The 18,598-nt window shown below is 52.6% G+C and overlaps 1 protein-coding gene across 2 annotated transcripts in view; it reads left to right on the top strand.

Annotated features, from left to right (window-relative positions):
- The window catches only part of TRIM24 (tripartite motif containing 24), a 58,284-nt gene that overhangs the window by 35,265 nt on the left and 4,421 nt on the right, over positions 1–18,598 (top strand). Inside the window, exons 7-18 of one of the 2 annotated variants that reach the window (XM_029075056.2) lie at positions 1,722–1,868; positions 3,701–3,818; positions 4,804–5,078; positions 7,744–7,914; positions 10,050–10,229; positions 10,982–11,117; positions 11,899–11,971; positions 12,763–12,928; positions 14,320–14,651; positions 15,419–15,551; positions 15,642–15,716; positions 18,293–18,442. In XM_029075056.2, coding sequence (XP_028930889.1) covers positions 1,722–1,868; positions 3,701–3,818; positions 4,804–5,078; positions 7,744–7,914; positions 10,050–10,229; positions 10,982–11,117; positions 11,899–11,971; positions 12,763–12,928; positions 14,320–14,651; positions 15,419–15,551; positions 15,642–15,716; positions 18,293–18,442 — 1,956 coding nt within the window. Of the gene's footprint in view, positions 1–1,721; positions 1,869–3,700; positions 3,819–4,803; positions 5,079–7,740; positions 7,915–10,049; positions 10,230–10,981; positions 11,118–11,898; positions 11,972–12,762; positions 12,929–14,319; positions 14,652–15,418; positions 15,552–15,641; positions 15,717–18,292; positions 18,443–18,598 lie in introns of both variants that reach the window. The other variant, XM_029075055.2, reaches the window with a different exon arrangement.

The following is an 18,598-nucleotide window of genomic DNA, read 5'->3' as shown; positions in this document are numbered from 1 at the left end:
CATTTTTGAAGAAACAGTGGGGCCCCAGTAGTCTGCCCGCAGCCCAGTCACCAAAACTGGGCAGGAGCAAAGTCACTCGTATTTCTCGAGCACTTCCGTGTGCCGCACATCGTACTGAGCGCTTGGGAGAGTGCAACGTAAAAATAGACACATTCCCTGCCCACGATGAGTTTACGGTCTAGAGGGGGAAAGCCCCTCATTGATAAAACGGTAATTCAGGATTCGGAGCTGGCCGCCAGAGTAGCTGGGTAGCCATCGCCTTAGCCGAACGGCAGACCTACCCAATATCGATGAGTTTGGCCGAAAGAGTTTGAAAATCCGCCCGCAGAGGGGAAAGAGGCGTGGAAGGGTACGGTGAGTGGGGATGGCGAGAGGGAGATTCAGACGGTTTAGTCGCCAGAAGGGTTCAACAGGCCTTTCGGATTGGGAGCTATCCAAACTTTTCCTCATCTCCAACTCCCTTCTGGGTCACCCTGACTTGCTCCCGCTCCCCCTGTCCCCCACAGCGCTTAAGTATATATCTGCCATTTTATTTATTTGTATTAATGTCCGTCTCCCCTTGTGAACTCGTAGGCAGGGAAATGTCACTGTTTATTGTTGAGTTGTACTTCCCCAAGCGCTTAGTACTGTTCTCTGCAAGGGCTTAATAAATGCGATTTAATGAATGAATAATAACTGTGGTATTTGTTAAGCGCTCTTTATGTGCCAAGCACTCTACTGAGCCCTGGGGTAGATACAAGATAAGCAGGGCCAAAGTGGGGTTCACAGTCTAAGCAGGAGGGAGAATAGGTATAGAATCCCCATTTTGCAGATGAGGGAACTGAGGTTCAGAGAAGTGAAGTGACCCACCCAAGGTCACACAGCAGACAGAACGCGGCCGGGATTAGAACCCAGGTCCTCTGACTCCCAGACCCGTGCTCTCTCCCCTAAGCCACACTGCCGGTCGCGGCCCTTGTCCCGGGACGGGACCAGCCCACGGCCTGGAGCTTGAAAGAGGAGTCCTCCTGATAATAAATAATAGGTGTGGCTTTTGCTAAACGCTTACTATGTGCCAGGCTCTGTACTAAATGCCGGGGAGGATACAAACAGATTGGGGAGGACACAGTCCCAGTCCCACGTGGGGCTCATGGTCTCAATCCCCATTATGCAGCGGAGGTAACTGAGGCACAGAGTAGTGCAGTGACTTGCCCAGGCCACCCAGCAGACTAGGGGCAGAACCGGGATTAGAACCCATGACCTGACTTCCAAACCTGTGCTCTCTCCACTAGGCCACGCTGACAGGGATCATTTGCCCCAAGCAGAACTTTTCTGTGAGGCGTCCTAAAGACGGGCGTCTCTTGGGCACCCAGCCGATGGCAGGGGGTGCTTCGGTCCTATGAGGCTTCTTCCACAGCGTGGCTCAGCGGAAAGAGCCCGGGCTTGGGAGTCAGAGGTCATGGGTTCGAATCCCGGCCCTGCCACTTGGCAGCTGGGTGACTGTGGGCGAGTCGCTTCACTTCTCCGTGCCTCAGTCCCCTCCTCTATAAAATGGGGATTAACTGTGAGCCTCACGTGGGACACCCTGATTACCCTGTATCTACCCCAGCGCTTAGAACATTATTAATAATACCAACATTATCATTATTATTTTGTGGCCGTCGGTGGTCCCCCCGAAGGAGCCAGGGTTGGGGGAGCGTTCTGCGGCCAGGACGTCCGCCTGAGGACTGTTTTCTTACTTTCAGAGCCTGGCCAAGGATCATCGGATGAAACTGCTGCAGCAGCAGCAGGAAGTAGCCGGACTTTCTAAACAGCTGGAGCACGTCATGCATTTTTCCAAATGGGCGGTGTCGAGCAGCAGCAGCACGGCGTTACTGTACAGCAAGCGCCTGGTAAGGGAGAAGCCTCAGCACTTTCCGGAGCACCGAGCCCCTGGAAGTTCCCTCTTCGTATTTCTATTTATTTTCATACTTCCCTCTTTGAGAAGCAGTGTAGCCTAGTAAAAAGACCCCGGGCCTGAGGGGCAGGAAACCTGGGTTCTAATCTGCTGTGTGACCTTGCGCAAATCACTCACGTCTCTGGACCTGAGTTTCCACATGGGTATAAAAGGGAGATTAGGTCCTATTCCCTCCTTACCTAGTCCGTTCGGGGCAGGACTGTATCCGAGCTGATTACCTGGCATTCATTCATTCAATAGTATTTCTTGAGCGCTTACTATGTGCAGAGCACTGTACTAGGCGCTTGGAATGTACAATTCGGCAACAGTTAGAGACAGTCCCTGCCCAGTGATGGGCTCATGGTCTAATCGGGGGAGACAGACGGACAAAAACAAGACAACATAATCACGATAAATAGAATCAAGGGGATGGACACCTCATTAACAAATTAAGTAATCAAGAGCACATTTTTGATGCATTTTCTTACGTCCCGATCGGCCTCTATCAACTCACAACCGGGGAGCGTGAGCCGCCTTACCTCAGAAAGGTACAGCCGGAGGAAGCTGTTTTTTGCAAAACACCTCCACGGAATGCATCCGCTTGTAAGTCGAAGGAAGCGACGCGATGGTGACGTCGTAGAAACCCGAGACAGGATTAGTGTTGCTGCCTCATCTATCCTCCCATTTTATAGGTCAATTATTTGCTTGTGTATATTTTGAATGGTATTTTTTCAGCGCTTGCTATGTGCCGGGCACACGCTCACCAGGTTGGATGCAGTCCGGACCCCCACATGGGGCTCCCAGACTTCATCCTCATTTGACAGATGAGGTAACAGGCCCGGAGAAGGGAACGGATTTGCCCAGGGTTGCAGAGCCGGGATTAGATCCTGGTTTTCCCTGTGAGGTAGGCAGGGGATCAGTTGAGAAGAGAACCGAAGTCTGTCACCCACCAATCCAGTAGCGGCACTGGAAAGGGATCATTGCCCGTCCGGTTTGATATCTATTAGACAACTCTGCCTCCCGGCATCCTAATGCCACACTGACCCAACCAGAGTGGTCGGATGCTTTCAAAAGACCGATCAACCTTTGCTTTTGCACGAATTATCCGGCTGCTGAGGAAACACCGGTGGCTTTGACTACCTGCCACAGCCCCTCGCCCTCCGGAATGGTAATTGCCGAGCCCCCCAACGCCCCGGCCCTGCGTCTGGCCCGTGAATACGGGGCTTCCTCTCTTTTCACGGGTTCTTTCTAGAAGTATTTCCGTGCTACAACGTCCGGAGTCGTGGATTTGAGCCCTCCCCCGGCAAGCCAACATACCTCTCTCCCTTCGGTAGAACAGAAACTTGAGTTTCTCTTTCTGGTATCCATAAGGGGTCCGTTCCCTCTCGTCGACTGCTTACGGAGAAGAGAAGGGTTTCTCTTCGGTAATTTTTTCCCCCCTTGCCGACTTTCAGATTTCCTGGCCCAGAGAGCCCCGGTCCCCACTCCCCCTGCTGCGAGAATTTGCGGGCCGACCGTGTGTCCCGTTCACACCGTACTCCCGCTCGGCTCTGGAGACGGTTTCCTTCCCTTCTCATTTGAGGCCAAGCCAGTTGCGGGTGGGAGGGGAAGGCCGGAGAGAGAGAATGAGAAAATGAGATCGGTCCCTGCCGCGGCTCCCCAACCTCCCAGACCTCTCTAGCGGGAGCTGGCGATCTAGCGGAGAGTTTGCCCATACGGCAGACGTTCAGCAGCTCATTCTCCGGTCCGGAACTAAGCCACGTTTTTCGTCTCTCCCCGTCCTTCCAGATCACCTATCGGCTGCGATACCTCCTGCGGGCCAGGTGCGATGCTTCGCCGGCGACCAACACCACCATCCAGTTTCACTGTGATCCCAGCTTCTGGGCCCAAAACATTTTCAACCTCGGTAAGTCGTTCCTCCCGCGTGCCCCGCTTCAGGGGGGCCGTCCACCTCTGACCATCTGCCATGTGGCAAAGGAGAAAGGGTCAGGTCATCTGTGGTCTGCCACCTCCTCGTCATGCGATTCAGCCCCCCCCAAGGGGGATTGGCCGGACGTATTTTTGGCAAAGCGTCGTCGTTGCCAGTTAACCTTAGCCCGGGACTGGGCTTTTAAAGTATTTGTAAAGCACCTACTATATATCGGGTGCTGGTCTAAGTGCTGGGTTAGACACGGGGTCGATGCGTTATTGTGAGGTGTTTGTCTTTTGACACGAAGCGTGACCTTTGGGTATTGATAATCATGTGGATTAGGTCTGGGTTTTGGACTGAGTCCCTTCTGTTTTACTTGCCCAAGCGCTCAGCCCTGTGCAGTGCCCTCAGTCGGTACTGAACGCGTATCCTTTCTATTACTGCCAAACCAGAGGAAATTAGAGAGGTCATTTGGCTCTGAGAAAGGAGGAGTGAGCTGGAAGGTGTTGCAGTGCGGGGATGAGGCAGATTGAGGACTCTTCTCTTCTAGAAGAGAATAATCCGCCAATCTCCAAGGCCATTTAGGCTCTCTGCATGATGGAGGCAGGGGACTGGATCAGATGACCTCTCGGGGAACCATCCAGCACTCTGATTGCCGCAGTCGATTGCAAGGAATTTCAATGCTTAGAGATTCTCCCCTGACATATACACCGTTTCTCCACCCAGGAATAAAATGATGCCCACCCTTGACCTCTCTGAGGAACGGTTTGTCCTGGGTCTCTGAGGGGATTCGCGGTTACTGTTCAAGAAGTGAGCCTTCCTGCAGATTCCCCCAAGGGAGGGAGAGATTCGATGGGAGCGGCGAATCGGTGATGAAATTGCAAGCCCGGGCAGAGCGGGTGGAGACCCACCCCTACTTCGAGCGGAAAACGTCAGCTCTCGGGAAGCTTCTGCTCAACCCTGGCCTTTTCTTTCCCATCAGGCTCCCTGGTCATCGAAGATAAGGAAAGCCAGCCCCATCTCCCGAAGCAGACACCGGCGGTGGAGCCGAGCGCCCAGCCCCCGGGCGGCTTCGCTCCCAACCAGCTGTCCAAGTTCCCCACCCAGATCAGCCTCGCCCAGTTACGCCTCCAGCACATGCAGCAGCAAGTTATGGCGCAGAGGCAGCAGGTGCAGCGGAGGAGCGGGCCCGGGCCCGGGCCGTTACCGAGCCCCAGGGCGCAGGGCGCCGTCCAGCAGCCCGCCGGCTCCCATCAGGTAGTCCCCGGGCCGGGCCCTCGCCGCCCACGGGGCAGAGGCTTTAAAAATCTCATCGCTTCCCTCTTCCCTCACCTCACTGATTTCCTACCGCACTCCACCCCACACAATCAGATCGCCTCCCTTCTCCCTGGCCTCTCTGATCTCCTACTTCGCTCCAGCCCGCACACTTCCGCTCCTCTTAAAGCCGGCCCATCCCCGGGGCTTTGATCTCATCCGTCTCACCGCCGACCCCCTGCCCACGTCCGCTCTCTGGCCCGGAACTCCCTCCCGCTCCACCTGTGACAGAGCTCCACTCGTCTAATTGCATCTCCTCCGAGGGGGCTTCCCCGACTAAGTCTTCATTTCCCCGACTCCCTCTCCTCTCCACTTCCCCTGTGCGTTTGGATATTCAGCCCACTCTCAGCCCCACGGCGCTTGTAAACACAATCCTAATTTATTTTAATGTCAGGTTCCCCTCTGGACTGTGAGCAGCTTGCGTGATCAGTCGACTGGCCATTGGCACTTTGAAATTCAGCCTGTTTGTCCTCATGGGGTGTAGAATTTGTGTATCGATCAGAAACCGGGACTAAAGCGACCAAGCATTCCTCTTGCCCAGAAGTTCTTGAATTGCAGAGATCTAGAAACAATCAATACGTAGTATTGATTGAGCACTTACTGGGTGCAAAGTACTACACTAAGTACTCAGGAGAGGACAATGCAATAGAGGGGGGAGATGCGTTCCTGCCTTCGAGGAACTTCCGCTCCAGAGAGTTGACTGCTGCTCTTTGCCATTCAGCCCTGGATTATTCCCGGATTATCGAGAAGGTGATCGGAGCTGGGGTTGCCTGACCGAGCTCTGAAATTCCCAAAAGGAATTAGGGTTGGCCGGTGAGAACCTAACTCGCCGGCCCAGGCGGGCAGACCGTTTTAGGAGCTTCCGCTGGGGGATGATCTCCAGATCCAGGAGGCGTGGCCCACAGGAAAACACAGATTTCCTGAGGAAGTCAAACAGAAGGAGAATGTGGTTCCCTGTCACGGTCCCAGAAACTTGTACTCCCGCCTTAGAAGCCCGTATAGAAAACCCATTCAAATTTTATGAACGACAGCGCGTCCCTTCAGTTCGTGGTTGCCTGACGTAAAGCCACCAGTGCCTCAGCCATGGCATATGCCAAATATTTGCAGGGAGAAATTGGACCGTGCGTGCGAAAAGGGGTGTGATTTGCGTAAGAGCTGTTTGATTTGGATTACGACCGTGTCTGAACATCCTAACAGATCAACCGTTGCCTAGGAGAAGAGGTCGAACGTGGCACGGCTAAGCTAATGGCGTCGGTGCCCAAGCAGGCCTGATCCGAGGAGGTGTGGAGAATTCCCAGATTGTTCTCACAGCTTAATCTCACCGTGAGCAAGGGATTTTACATCGTACTCTCCCAAGCACGTAGAACAGTGCTCTGTACACAGTAAGCACTTGATAAACACCACGGGTCGATTTAGGGGAAGATCGGTTCAGGTCAGTGGATTGACACGCAGGAATTAAGGTGGGTCTCTCCTGCAGGCGTTGTCCTGGCAGAGATTTTGGGCGATTTTTTTTTCAACGGTGTTCATTAAGCGCGTACTCTGTGCTCAGCACTGTACTAAATGCTGGGATAGATACAGGCTAATCAGGTTAGACGCTGTCCGTGTCCCCTGGGGCTCAGAGTCTTAACCCCCATCTTACAGATGAGGGAACTGAGGCCTAAAGAAGCGAGGTGACTTATCCAAGGTCACACAGCAGCTAGGTGTGACCTAGCCAGAATTAGAACTCAGACCCTCTGGCTCCTGGGCCCCGTACTGCTTCGAATTCTTCACCTTAAAAATAAAGACACCACTGAGATTTCAAGTCAAATTTACTAATTTTCTTCCACACCCAGTTCCCCTAGAGGGTGAAACCCGAGGTCTTGCAAAGTCTTTCATGAAGAAAACCCCACATCGAAGTCATAATATGTGTGGTATTTAAGTGCTTACCACATGCCAAGCACTGTACTGAGCATTAGGGAAGATTCGAGATGATTAGGTTGGACAGAGTCCCCGGCCCACATGGCGCTCACGGTCTAAGTAGGGAGAACAGATATTGGATGCCCCCGGTTCAGATGAGGAAACTGAGGCGCGGAGAAGTTGGTGCTCACCCTGTCGCCACCCACAAACGCTTCCATAACGTGGCACGCCGAGCCCCAACAGGCTACCGTCGTCAGAAGAATGCTCCCTCCTCATTCACTAACTGCACACTCGTCCAAACGTGGAATTGGATGCGTTTCTGGAGGAGGAGGAGAAGGAAAAGGGCAGGACTTGGACAATCAGTGAAGTTCTAGGGAGAAACAAGATCCTGACACAGTTCTCTCTCCTCAGGAGGTTGGGGGATTGTCTGTCAGAAATCTCCAATTCTTTTTTTTGAAGCTGGTTTTCCTTGAACAGAGTAAACTGGCCCCCTATGTATAAGTAGCAACAGAAAAATTATCCCTCATCCCCGCTGACTTAGCTTTTCCAAAATGGTGCCAGCTTAGTGCCGGGAGGGGCGGTCCCCTGCAGGAGGACCATCGCCCCTCGTCGGGGCGTGATCTCAGTTGTCTTTTGCAGGCAGAATGCAAGATTATTTCACCGTTTCCACAGTGTCCCGCTCACGAAACAATCACCGTTTCTTTTTCAGCAGCCCCCTCCTCGTTTGATAAACTTTCAGAACCACAACCCTAAGCCGAACGGTCCAGCTCTTCCTCCTCATCCTTCGCAACTGAGATTTCCTCAAAACCAGAACCTGCCGCGTCCGCCCGTAAAACCCAACCCGCTGCAGATGGCGTTTTTGGCCCAGCAAGCCATAAAACAGGTAATGATTAACCCCACCTTTCCTCCTTTCTGTAGATGAAAAGAAAAGTACAAATTGCTTTTGAGTCTTTGCGTCGCGTCAGGTTAGAGGCGGAAACAAAAATGACACTTGCTCCATCCAGTCCCAAGTCGTAGAATGCAACATAATAATAATAATCACAGCAGTAATATTTGTTAAGCGGTTATTTTGTGTCACGCATTGTGACAGATTCCGGATAATCAAGTCAGGCGCAGTCCGTGTCCCCCGGGGGACTCACAGTCAGAAGAGGGAGAACAAGCACCGAATCCCCATTTTATAGATGAGGAAACCGAGTCACCGAGAGGTGAACGGACTCGCCGAGCCGGCGAGTGGCAGAGCCGGAGTGAGAACCCATGTCCTCTGATTCCCAGCCCCGGGCTCTTTCCGTGAGGCCATATTGCTTCTTTACTGGATTTAATGGAGGGGCTCCCCATAAATCTCTTCATTTCAGACCAGGGTTGTCAAACGAAACACTCCAGGATTCCCGAGTGTGCGAACACCCTTCATTGAGGTCAATAATAGTAATAATAATAGTAACAATGACGATATAGGTGTCCAGCGCTGTTCCAAGTGCTGCGGTAGATAGAAGATCATCAGGTTGGACACAGTCCCTGTCCTACATGGGGCTCGCCGTCTTCATCCCCATTTTACAGATGAGGTAACGGAGGCCCAGAGAAGTGAAGTGACTTGCCCAAGGTCACCCAGCAGACAAGCGACAGAGCCGGGATTAGAACGCCGCTCCTTCTGACTCCCAGGCCCGGGCTCTACCCACTAAGCCTCACTGCTTCATAGGCCCGGAAGAAAACTTACCGGGGTTTCCATCCGCTTCATCAACAGTATTTGGGCACCTACCATGTGCAGCGCCCCGGATTAAGCACTCGGGGGGCATTCCGCAGAAGGAAAAGATGCGATGCTTAAGTGGCCCCAGGATAATAGGAGACAAGCCCCCGGAGATAAGACAGTAGTAAAGAGAATGCAGAAGCAGCGTGGCTCAGTGGAAAGAGCCTGGGCTTGGGAGTCAGAGGTCACGGGTTTGAATCCCGGTTCTGCCGCTTGGCAGCTGTGTGACTGTGGGCAAGTCATTTCCCTTCCTCTGGGCCTCAGTGACCTCATCTGTAAAATGGGGATGAAGACTGGGAGCCTCACGTGGAATCACCTGATTACCCTTTATCTCCCCCAGCGCTTAAAACAGTGCTCTGAGACATAGTAAGCGCTTAACAATACCAACATTATTATTATTATTATTAGAATGACCGGAATAATAACTAATGGACTGAAGCGGACAAATAAAATCTTTAACGGAGACCTATGCATATGAGTCCTGAGATGATTAATTTGGGTGTTTATTAAGATTAACTGGGTGCTAAAGACTGGGGCAGGGACGATAATCAATTCACACAATAGACCCTGCCCCTCAGGGGCCTCTGGCCTCCGACTTGGCTATGCGCTCCACCGATGCAGGTAAGAAAGGGGGTAACTGGGGATTGCCTCACTGAGGAGGTGGCTCTTTTTAGGAAGACATCAGAGACAGGTGTCATTGCTTGAGAAAGCTGGAGGATTTCTAGGCAGAGGGAGGAGTAGGAATCAGTTCTGAGATCTTCTAGTCCATCTCCCTCTCTCTAGGTGGGATTTTCACAGAAATCACCCCAGCTAGTCAAGGGGTGACCTGTTACCGGTTCGTATCTGAGGAGGAAATCCTGTTATTTCCACCCCCCAGATCAGAATAGAGGACTATTCATTCCTGCAGAAATCCGCCACGTATCTGCTGTGTGACCTTGGGCAAGTTAATTAATTTCTTAATTTCCTCATCTGTAAAATGGGATTAAGAGTGTGAGCCTCATGTGGGACGGAGACCGCGTTCAACCTGAATGACTAGTATCTGCACCGGTGCTTAGTGTTTGGCACGTAGTAAGGGCTTAACAAATACCATAATTATCATTATCGTTACTATTAACAATGTAAGAGGCCGCAGCAAGGCAAGCTGCCAGTTGGCTTGTGAGGCGGGAACACGCTTGTGGAAGAACTTCGCCAACCGATACGGGAGACCATTTCGATCCGGACCCCCCAGGCCAGGGGGCCCGGTGACAAAAATGTTCTCTCTCTTCTCTCTCCCCCAGTGGCAGATCAGCAGCGGCCAAGCAGCCGCTGCCCCGTCGACCGCCAGCAGCACCACCTCCACACCTTCCAGCCCAACCATCACCAGTGCCGCCGGTTTGGATGGGAAGACGTTCGGTCTCCCCATGATCGATCTGAATTCCCCCATGGGAAGCACCTATACCCTTCCGTCTCTTCCCGACGTAAGATTTCGTAGAGCCAACCCCCAGTCCCGTTACCACGGAGTTTAGAATCCCCCAAGCGCAGTGAACTTGGAGAACCAGAAAGGGGTGATGACAAGGTCTGGCTGCCTCATTAATGGGCCTTGGGCCCCAGTTTAGAGGAGCGATCTGGGGTGTGGAATAGAAGTTGATGATTTTTTCCCAACCCCTGGGCCGCGCAGGCACGTGCGAAGTCGTGCTGCCGGACACGTAGCTGAAAGGAACGGGTGTGATTTGAGTTTTGGAAAACGAAACGAACAGCCGCCTAATCGATCCTGGGCTATCCATCTATTGAGGGCAGAGTGGCGCCCATATTCTCCTCTCCCATCCCCGCCCGGTCAAGGTGAACAACCGAATCAGATTGCATTATTGGCCATTAGGCCCCTCCTAGCAGTCGCGTAGCTTCCCACGATTTGTTTCTTTTCGTCCCTAATCTCTGGACTGGGGCTTCTGGATGTATTCAACCAAGGTGGAGCAGTGAGACGTTTCGAGTCCCGTAATTCTGATGTGTTTTGGGAAGTCTGTGATCCCAAACTCTTAAGAATGTGATACATTAGTGAGTTTTTTACTTCACAGTACCTCCGCCAAGGAGCCCTCGTCGAAGAGGGCAGTCGTATCCACTCTTACAATTCTGTGTACCTCAGTTTCCAAATGTCAGATGAGCAGGATAGTAGTTCCGCCCAACTCTAACAGCCTATTTTTGTGTGTGTGTGTGTGTGTGTGTGTGTTTCAAGATTGACTGTTCAAGCACTATTATCCTGGACCCCGTTTTGAGGAAAGATGGCAGCGTGGAGCATAACCAACCGAGACCCCCTTCAAACAGGACGGTGCAGTCGCCAAATTCATCTGTTCCATCTCCGGGCCTCTCAGGTACACCGTTCATCAATCAGTCGATGGTAGTTATTGAGCATTTACTGTGTGCAGAGCACTGGACGGAGAACCTGGGAGCCTACAATACCACAGAGTCAGTAGACACATTCCCTGCCCAGAAATGAGCTCACGCTGTGCTTGGGACTCAGGATCAGCCGTCCCAGGTTTCTCGGGAACGAAGCCGGTCCACTGAGACGAAATGCGGGGCGTTGAAATGTGGAGACGCTGGCTTCTCCCGACACGCGAGGGTCGGGGGCGGTCCAGCATTGCAAAGTCAGAAACATCTTGCAGCCTCCCGTCAGCCGTCCACTCCACGGTTTCGGTTAAGGGTCAGCTAGCTTTGGGATATATCTCTCCGGGGAGGACATTGCTGCGGTCAGAGAGGTCACCTCGGAATCCCTCTCCTCCTGGACTGGGGAGATATAGCCTAGAATAAAAATAAAATAGAATAAAATAAAAATAGCCCCCCGCCCCGGCAAAGTCTGGCTCATCTGTAGATGGGAAGCAGAGAGGAGGGTAATTCCTCTCTTCCTTTCACGAGACCAGAGGGGTCAGCAGAAACTACTTCTCCTTATAAACTGTGAAAAGCAGTACTTTATCCCAAAAGGAAGCTCGTTGAATTTGAGAACCTGGAATTAACAGAAGTTTTTGCAGGGCTGCTAGCAAATGCTCATGCAGTACCCGAATCAGCGGAGCCCAGAGTGGACGGCGGTCCATGGGCCCGAGGAAATTCGCTCTGCCTCCCCCAACCTTTCCCCGCTTTCTCGTCCGACTCTTTCAGGACCGGTAACGATGACTAGCGTCCACCCCCCGATTCGCTCCCCGAGTGCCTCCAGCGTTGGGAGCAGAGGGAGGTAAGTCTACAACTGGCTTTCGGTCCCGATCCGGGCACAGACCTGTCTTGACCTCACATACCCATTCCTTCACCGATGTCCCTCAGTCGCTCCGAACTGCTTCCTCGGGCAAGAAATTTCTCAGCGCAGTTGCCGGCTGTGGCGCGGTCCTGCCGGACTTCTTCCAAATCCCTTTTAGGCGAGCAGTCGGTTATCGTCCCGAACAGTTGTCTCGCGGGGAAAGAAACAGCTCCTTGGGTTCTCGGTAAAGTTGGCAGGGCCGCCGGGAGTAGGCTCGGCCCTTTGGGATAAGTCTTTTGAAAATCCAAATTCAGTGATTCCTTTTTGCCTCCTCGGAACAAGGGAAGGGGCCGTGTCCGTGGACTCTCCAAAGGGAGGTGGGATTTACATCTTTTCTGCCCCCACCGCCCCGGACAAATCGATCAGCCGGGCGTATTTACTGAGCACTTAGAGTTTGCGGAGGACTGTGTTAAGCATTTGGGAGATTATAACAGGGATGCTAGGAGGTTTGCTGGAGAGGAGCAGACTGGTAGAGTGCTGAGGAATTCCAGTTCTGTGGGGTTTGAGGATTCCCTCCGGCCCCCCTTCCCACTTTTTAGGGGTCCCAGTTGTCCCCCCAAAGTTCACCTGGTGCCGCGGGGGAATTTGGCATGAGAGACAGTATGCTCGCTGGCCACCATTTTTGATTAAAGACGTCGAGAGACGAGGGTTTCCAGAAAACCGGGGGGTTCCCAGGCGCTATGAGAGTACTACAGTCCTTCTTTCTTTTCCCTTTCACCCCCGCCCTCCAGCTCCGGGTCCTCCAGCAAGCCGACAGGAGCCGACTCTACCCACAAAGTTCCCGTCGTCATGCTGGAGCCGATCCGGATCAAACAAGAGAACAGCGGGCCTCACGAAAACTACGATTTTCCCATCGTTGTCGTGAAGCAGGAAACGGAGGAAGAACCTAGACCCAATGTAAGACTCCTCTCGAGGGGCAGGACGGGTGGAAAGGGGTTGCCTTTCAGAGTCGTGAAACCCCGTTCCCATCCAATGATGATGATAATAATAATCGTAACACTGCTACTAATAATAATTAGGGTATTAAGTGCTTACTATGAGCCAAGCACTGTACCAAGAAGAGATTCTAACGCTCGCCCCAAAGGGAGAGGCGAAAGGAGCATTAAAAATGAATTGTTTCGTCTGGGGGAATTTTCCTCATCCACACTGTCAGCACAAGAGTTTGATCTTAATGCTCTTAAGTCTCATCCTGGAAGCAGTGGAGGTGTTTCCAGCTGGAAACCCTGAAGCTAATATGTACACACATATTGGTACTTACTGAGCGCTTGCTGCTCGGTGAGCACGTGGACTCGGTGCTTGGGAAAGTACAGTGTAACAGAGTTGATAGTTATAAGCCGGGAAGGGGGAGACGGACATTAAAATAGATTAGAGAGAGGGGAAGTAGCCGAGTACAGTAGTAAGAATCAGTGAGTCAGTGGTATTTATTGAGCACTTACTCTGTGTAGAGATCACTATACTAAGTGCTTGGGAGGGTACATTCCAACACATTCCCTGCCTACGACGAGCTTCTTGCCCTTCCTGGCTTGTAGATGTAGGGGGTCGCAGTAGAACAGCGCCCGGCACATAGTAAGCACTTAACGAATACCGTCATCGTCATCAGAAGACCCTCAGCGGCTGCCATCCTGAGGGAGCCAGCGGTCCACCCAGCCCAGGATTCTCTCTCCAGCAGCCCGAGCAGAATGCTAGCAAGGGCCACGTGATCTGTCTTTCCAGACACCTGTCCGCGGAGGGGCAGTTGTAGAAAAATCATTTTCTCGACGTAGTCACTTCCAGACAGTCCCCTAACTCCCGTGCCCTCCTGCTTTGTCAGGCAGTTGTATTTATAGAGCGCTTACCGTTTGCAGAGCGCTTGGGAGAGTACAATATAACTATATAGCATCTTACTCTCGTCAACTTCTCATTTCCCCTTTCTCACCAGCACCGGCCCTTTAGAGCTTGAACAGCCCGCTTTTCTTTATGGTATTTGTTAAGTGCTTACTCTGCGTCAAACACTGTTCTGAGCACTGCAGTAAATAGAAGTGAATTGGGTTGGACACAGCCCCTAGCCCACATGGGGCTCAGAGTCCTGCTCAGAGTTATTTGTTCCTGTGTCCCTTCTCCCGCTGTTGGGGACGCTCCGCCAGTAGGCCCGCGGCCAGGCCTATGTGAGAGCCAAGCCCGGCTCCCTCCCGCAGCCGGATTCTGGGGCGAAGGGGACGGGGAGGTGGCCGCGGAGTCTCGCTGTCACCAGCCGCGCTTTGAGTGTAACCCTGATCCTTTTCAAACTCTCCCTCCCGTCTCCCTCCCAGACCAACTTCTCAAGAAGTATCCTCACCTCCCTTCTCCTGGATAGCAGTCACAGCTCCACCCCGGAGGACGGGGCCCTCAGAACGGACGCCCCAGATAGCACCGGGGACCGGCCCGGCCCCCGCCAGGCCGGGGCGGCGGCCAACGGGAAGGCCCCCTGGATCGGGGCTATCCAGAAGTCACCGCTCCACGGCGGGGAGAGCCGGAAGGAGGAGGATCCCAATGAGGACTGGTGTGCCGTGTGTCAGAACGGCGGGGAACTGCTGTGCTGCGAGAAGTGCCCCAAGGTGTTCCATCTCTCCTGCCACGTGCCGACGCTCATGAACTTCCCCAGGTCAGCTTCCGGCCTCGGTCCCTTCGGCGTCGGGGGGACGTTTTCCGGGGAGTTTTGAAGTCGGCCTCCTGAAGGGGCCGTCTGGGGCTCCGGGCTCCCGCTCCCGGGCCTGCCCCAGCCTGAAGGGTGGGGACTCCTTGAGGTAAAAGGCCCAGACTCTGCCCCCAAAGAGCTTCCAGGCTAATAGGGAAGGCAGGCTGGCCTGAAGTGTTGACAGATTGAGCCAACAGAAAGAATATGGGAAAAGCCTCCTAGTAGCGATGACAGTGATGCTGAAAACGATGTGTGGTGAACGCCGACTCGATGCCGAGCACTGGGCTAAGCGCTGAGATAGATCCAGGATAATCAGCTCAGACACAGTTCCTCCCGGGCTCGCGGTCTGTTTGAGAGAAGGAGTGTTTTATCACCATTATATGGATGAGCAAACAGGCATAGAGAGGTTGAGCGACTCGCTCCCGGTCACACGACAGGCCAGGGGTGGAACTAGAACCTGGGACTCCTGCTTCGTAGGCCTGCCACTTTCCCCTCAGCCACGCAGCCTCCAGCGGCTTCCCCGTCTCCACGGATTAGCCCGGGGGATTAGTCGGGGAGTCTGGCACGGCCTGCTGGAAAGGTAGTTAGGAAAGTCATTTTGGACTCCTCGATCCAGCTCAAGAAAATGGACATTGAGACCGAAAGAAAAACTTCCTCAAAGCCACGCTTAAGACAGAATCCTCTCAACCGGAGGTTGGTAATCATCTGTCGTCTTCTTTTCTTCTTTCCCCCAGTGGAGAGTGGATTTGCACCTTCTGTCGGGACTTATCCAAGCCAGAAGTGGAATACGACTGCGATGATCCCAGTCAGAATTCAGAGAAAAGGAAGATGGAAGGTCACGAGGGATTGATGCCAATCGATCGAAGGGTGAGTTCTTAGGGTTTTTGACTTGTTGCAGTTCCCAAATTAGATGTGTTTCTCTGTCCTTCACGGCCACTTTATCGATCCTCTTTCCAGAAGTGTGAACGGCTGCTCCTGTTCCTTTACTGTCATGAGATGAGCTTGGCTTTCCAAGATCCAGTTCCTCCCACGGTAAGTATAGCCTCGCTCGGATCTGGTTCGCGAATAGAGCAGTTTCTCCCGTCAGGACCTGCGGAAAGCCGTGGGAAGCTGGTCGGTGTCCCCTGCTCCTGCCAACCAGCGTTCGGTCACTTTGCAGTCCGAAACTACTCCAGAGTGTTTTCGCTTCCTCTCTTCGCACATGCCAGATGGAATTCCCGTTTCCTTTACGGGTCCCACGGCGTGATGCTTCCCGTAACAACCAGAGTGATGGAATTTTTCTGTCAGGATCCAGGTCCCTAGGCGTGTTCCCAATAACTTCCTCTTGGCCCAGAGGCCAGAAGAACTGCGCTTCTGTTGGCAGCTTCAGATCTGTCCAGATCAATGAGCTTCCACTCCCCAGCGGAGTAAGTGGAGGCATTGACTTCTGCTGTCCAGACGTGATGATATTAATAATTATGGTACCCGCTAAGCGCTTGCTATGTGCCAAGCACTGTTCTAAGCACTGGGGTAAATACAAGGTCATCAGGTTGGATACGGTCTCTGTCCCACATGGGGCTCACCGTCTAAGTAAGAGGGAGTGGGATGTAATTCCTCATTTTACAGATGAGGTAACAGAGGCACGGCGAAGTTAAGTGACTCGCCCAAAGCCACACAGCAGAGGAGTGGCAGAGCTGGGATTAGAACCCAGTTCTTCTGATTCCCAGATAGCCTACCAAGGGAGTCAAGAGAAATACAGAAAAATACACAGAAGCATAATAGTAACAGTACCGAGTGTGGTGGTTGTTAAGCAGTAGCTATGTGCTAAGCACTGGGGTGAGTATAAGATAATCCAGTTGAGGGAGCGGGGAGGGAAAAAAGGAGCAATTGGGCCGGAGTAAATTGGCATTTACTCTGCTGAGCCAGTATCCAGACAGCAGCTGAGTTCCACCCTAGGCAAACTCAGTGACCGTGTTTGGATCCTATTTTTCAAGCAAAGCAGAGAACATCGCGAACAAGAGTTTCGCCCACATTTTACTCAGCTCCATCAATCTCCATCTTTGTCCGGAGGCCTCTTGGCTGGAGCGTGTCAATCAATCGTTTGTATTTATTGAGCGCTTCCTGGGTACTCGTCCAAGCATTTGGGAGAGTGTAATATAACAGAGTCGGTAGCCACATCCCCTGCCCACAATCTAGAGGGGGAGACAGACATTAAAACGAATACTTTTTGTTATCCATTGAATTATGGAGAGGTGCATCCAGCGCTCAGTACAGTGCCTGGCACGTACTAAGCTCTTAACAAGTACCGTAATTACTATTACTGAGGCTGGGGTAAAAGATGGGGGCAAATCCACGTGCCAGGGCGACACAGAAGGGAGAGGGGGAAAGGGAAGGGAGGGCTTGGTCGGAAAAGGCCTCTTGGAGGAGGTGGGCCTTCATTCGGGCTCTGGAAGGAGGGCAGAGTGATGGCCTGTCGGAGATGGAGGAGGGAGTTGCAGGCGAAAGGCGGGATGTTGGTAAAGGGCCGGGGTGACTTAATAATAATGTTGGTATTTGTTAAGCGCTTACTATATGCAGAGCACTGGTCTAAGCGCTGGAGGAGATACAGCGTTATCCTCGGGCACCAGTCCTTGACTGGTCCAGGAGTCCGTCCAGTCGACCGCTGCTGCCCGGGAGGTCAGCAGGCTCAGCAGGCACTCTGGGGGCACCTCACAGCCACCGCTGGCAAGAGAAGCCCCTCATTTCCCCTACTCCCTCTCCTTTCTGCCGTCACCCTTGCACCTGGATCTGTACCCTTTAAGCACTTGATATTCACCTCCCGCCTTGGGCCCTCAGCACTCATATACATAGCGACACTTTATTTTAATACCTGTCTCCCCTTCTAGACCATCTGCTCCTTGTGGGCAGGAAACAGGCCTCCTAAATACTCCTAAATACCAGTGCTCTGCATAGAGTAAACACTCAATAAATACAACTGATTACTGAATATTAATCGTCATCATAGTCTCGAGCACTTAGAGTGTTGCAGAGCGCTGTACTAATTGCTTGGGTGAGTACAGTTCAACAGAGTTGGTAGACACGTTCCTCGTCCACAACAAGCTTACAGTTTAGAGGAAGATATAATCCATTGACGATGCCATCACTAACCACTGCTTTTCCCTTTTAATAAGATAAGAAGTTCCGCAAGGCTGCGGATCCATAACATTAAGAAGCAGCATGGCTCAGGGGAAAGAGCCCGGGCTCGAGAGTCAGAGGTCATGGGTTCGAATCGCGGCTCCGCCACTTGTCAGCTGGGTGACTGTGGGCGAGTCACTTCACTTCTCCGGGCCTCAGTTCCCTCATCTGGAAATGGGGATTAACTGCGAGCCTCACGTGGGATAACCTGATGACCCTGTATCTCCCCCAGCACTTAGAACAGTGCTCTGCACATAGCAAGCGCTTAACAAATACCAATGTGATTATTATTTGATTCCTCCCCCCGACCCCGCCAAACCTGATTATCTCTTAGCAACGGGACCCTTGGAACATCCATGAGGGGAAATGAATTTTCCCAGGCAGTGGGAATCTGGCCCCGCTCGCTGCCGGCCGGGTAGTTGTTCGTATTGACATCTCCGATTGATTTTGCAAAGGTGCCCGATTACTACAAGATCATTAAGAGACCCATGGACCTGTCAACCATCAAGAAGAGACTCCAGGTGAATTCCCCGATGTACACCAGGCCGGAAGACTTTGTGGCCGATTTCCAGCTGATCTTCCAAAACTGTGCCGAGTTCAATGAGGTGAGATGGGAGTGAAGCGGTGGGAATGTGGATCAGCCAGTCAGCGGCGTCTGTCGAGCGCTTACTAAGCACCTGGGAGAGCGGAACTAGTGACCACGTCCCCTGTTCAAAATGAACGTACAATCTAGAGGAGAGAGACCCTGCGGGCAGCGAGCA

The sequence above is a fragment of the Ornithorhynchus anatinus genome, chromosome 11 (assembly GCF_004115215.2).
Source record: "Ornithorhynchus anatinus isolate Pmale09 chromosome 11, mOrnAna1.pri.v4, whole genome shotgun sequence".
NCBI classification, from domain to species: Eukaryota; Metazoa; Chordata; class Mammalia; order Monotremata; family Ornithorhynchidae; genus Ornithorhynchus; species Ornithorhynchus anatinus.
The sequence above is the reverse complement of the archived record's forward strand: the minus strand, read 5'-3'. Positions and strand labels throughout refer to the sequence as shown.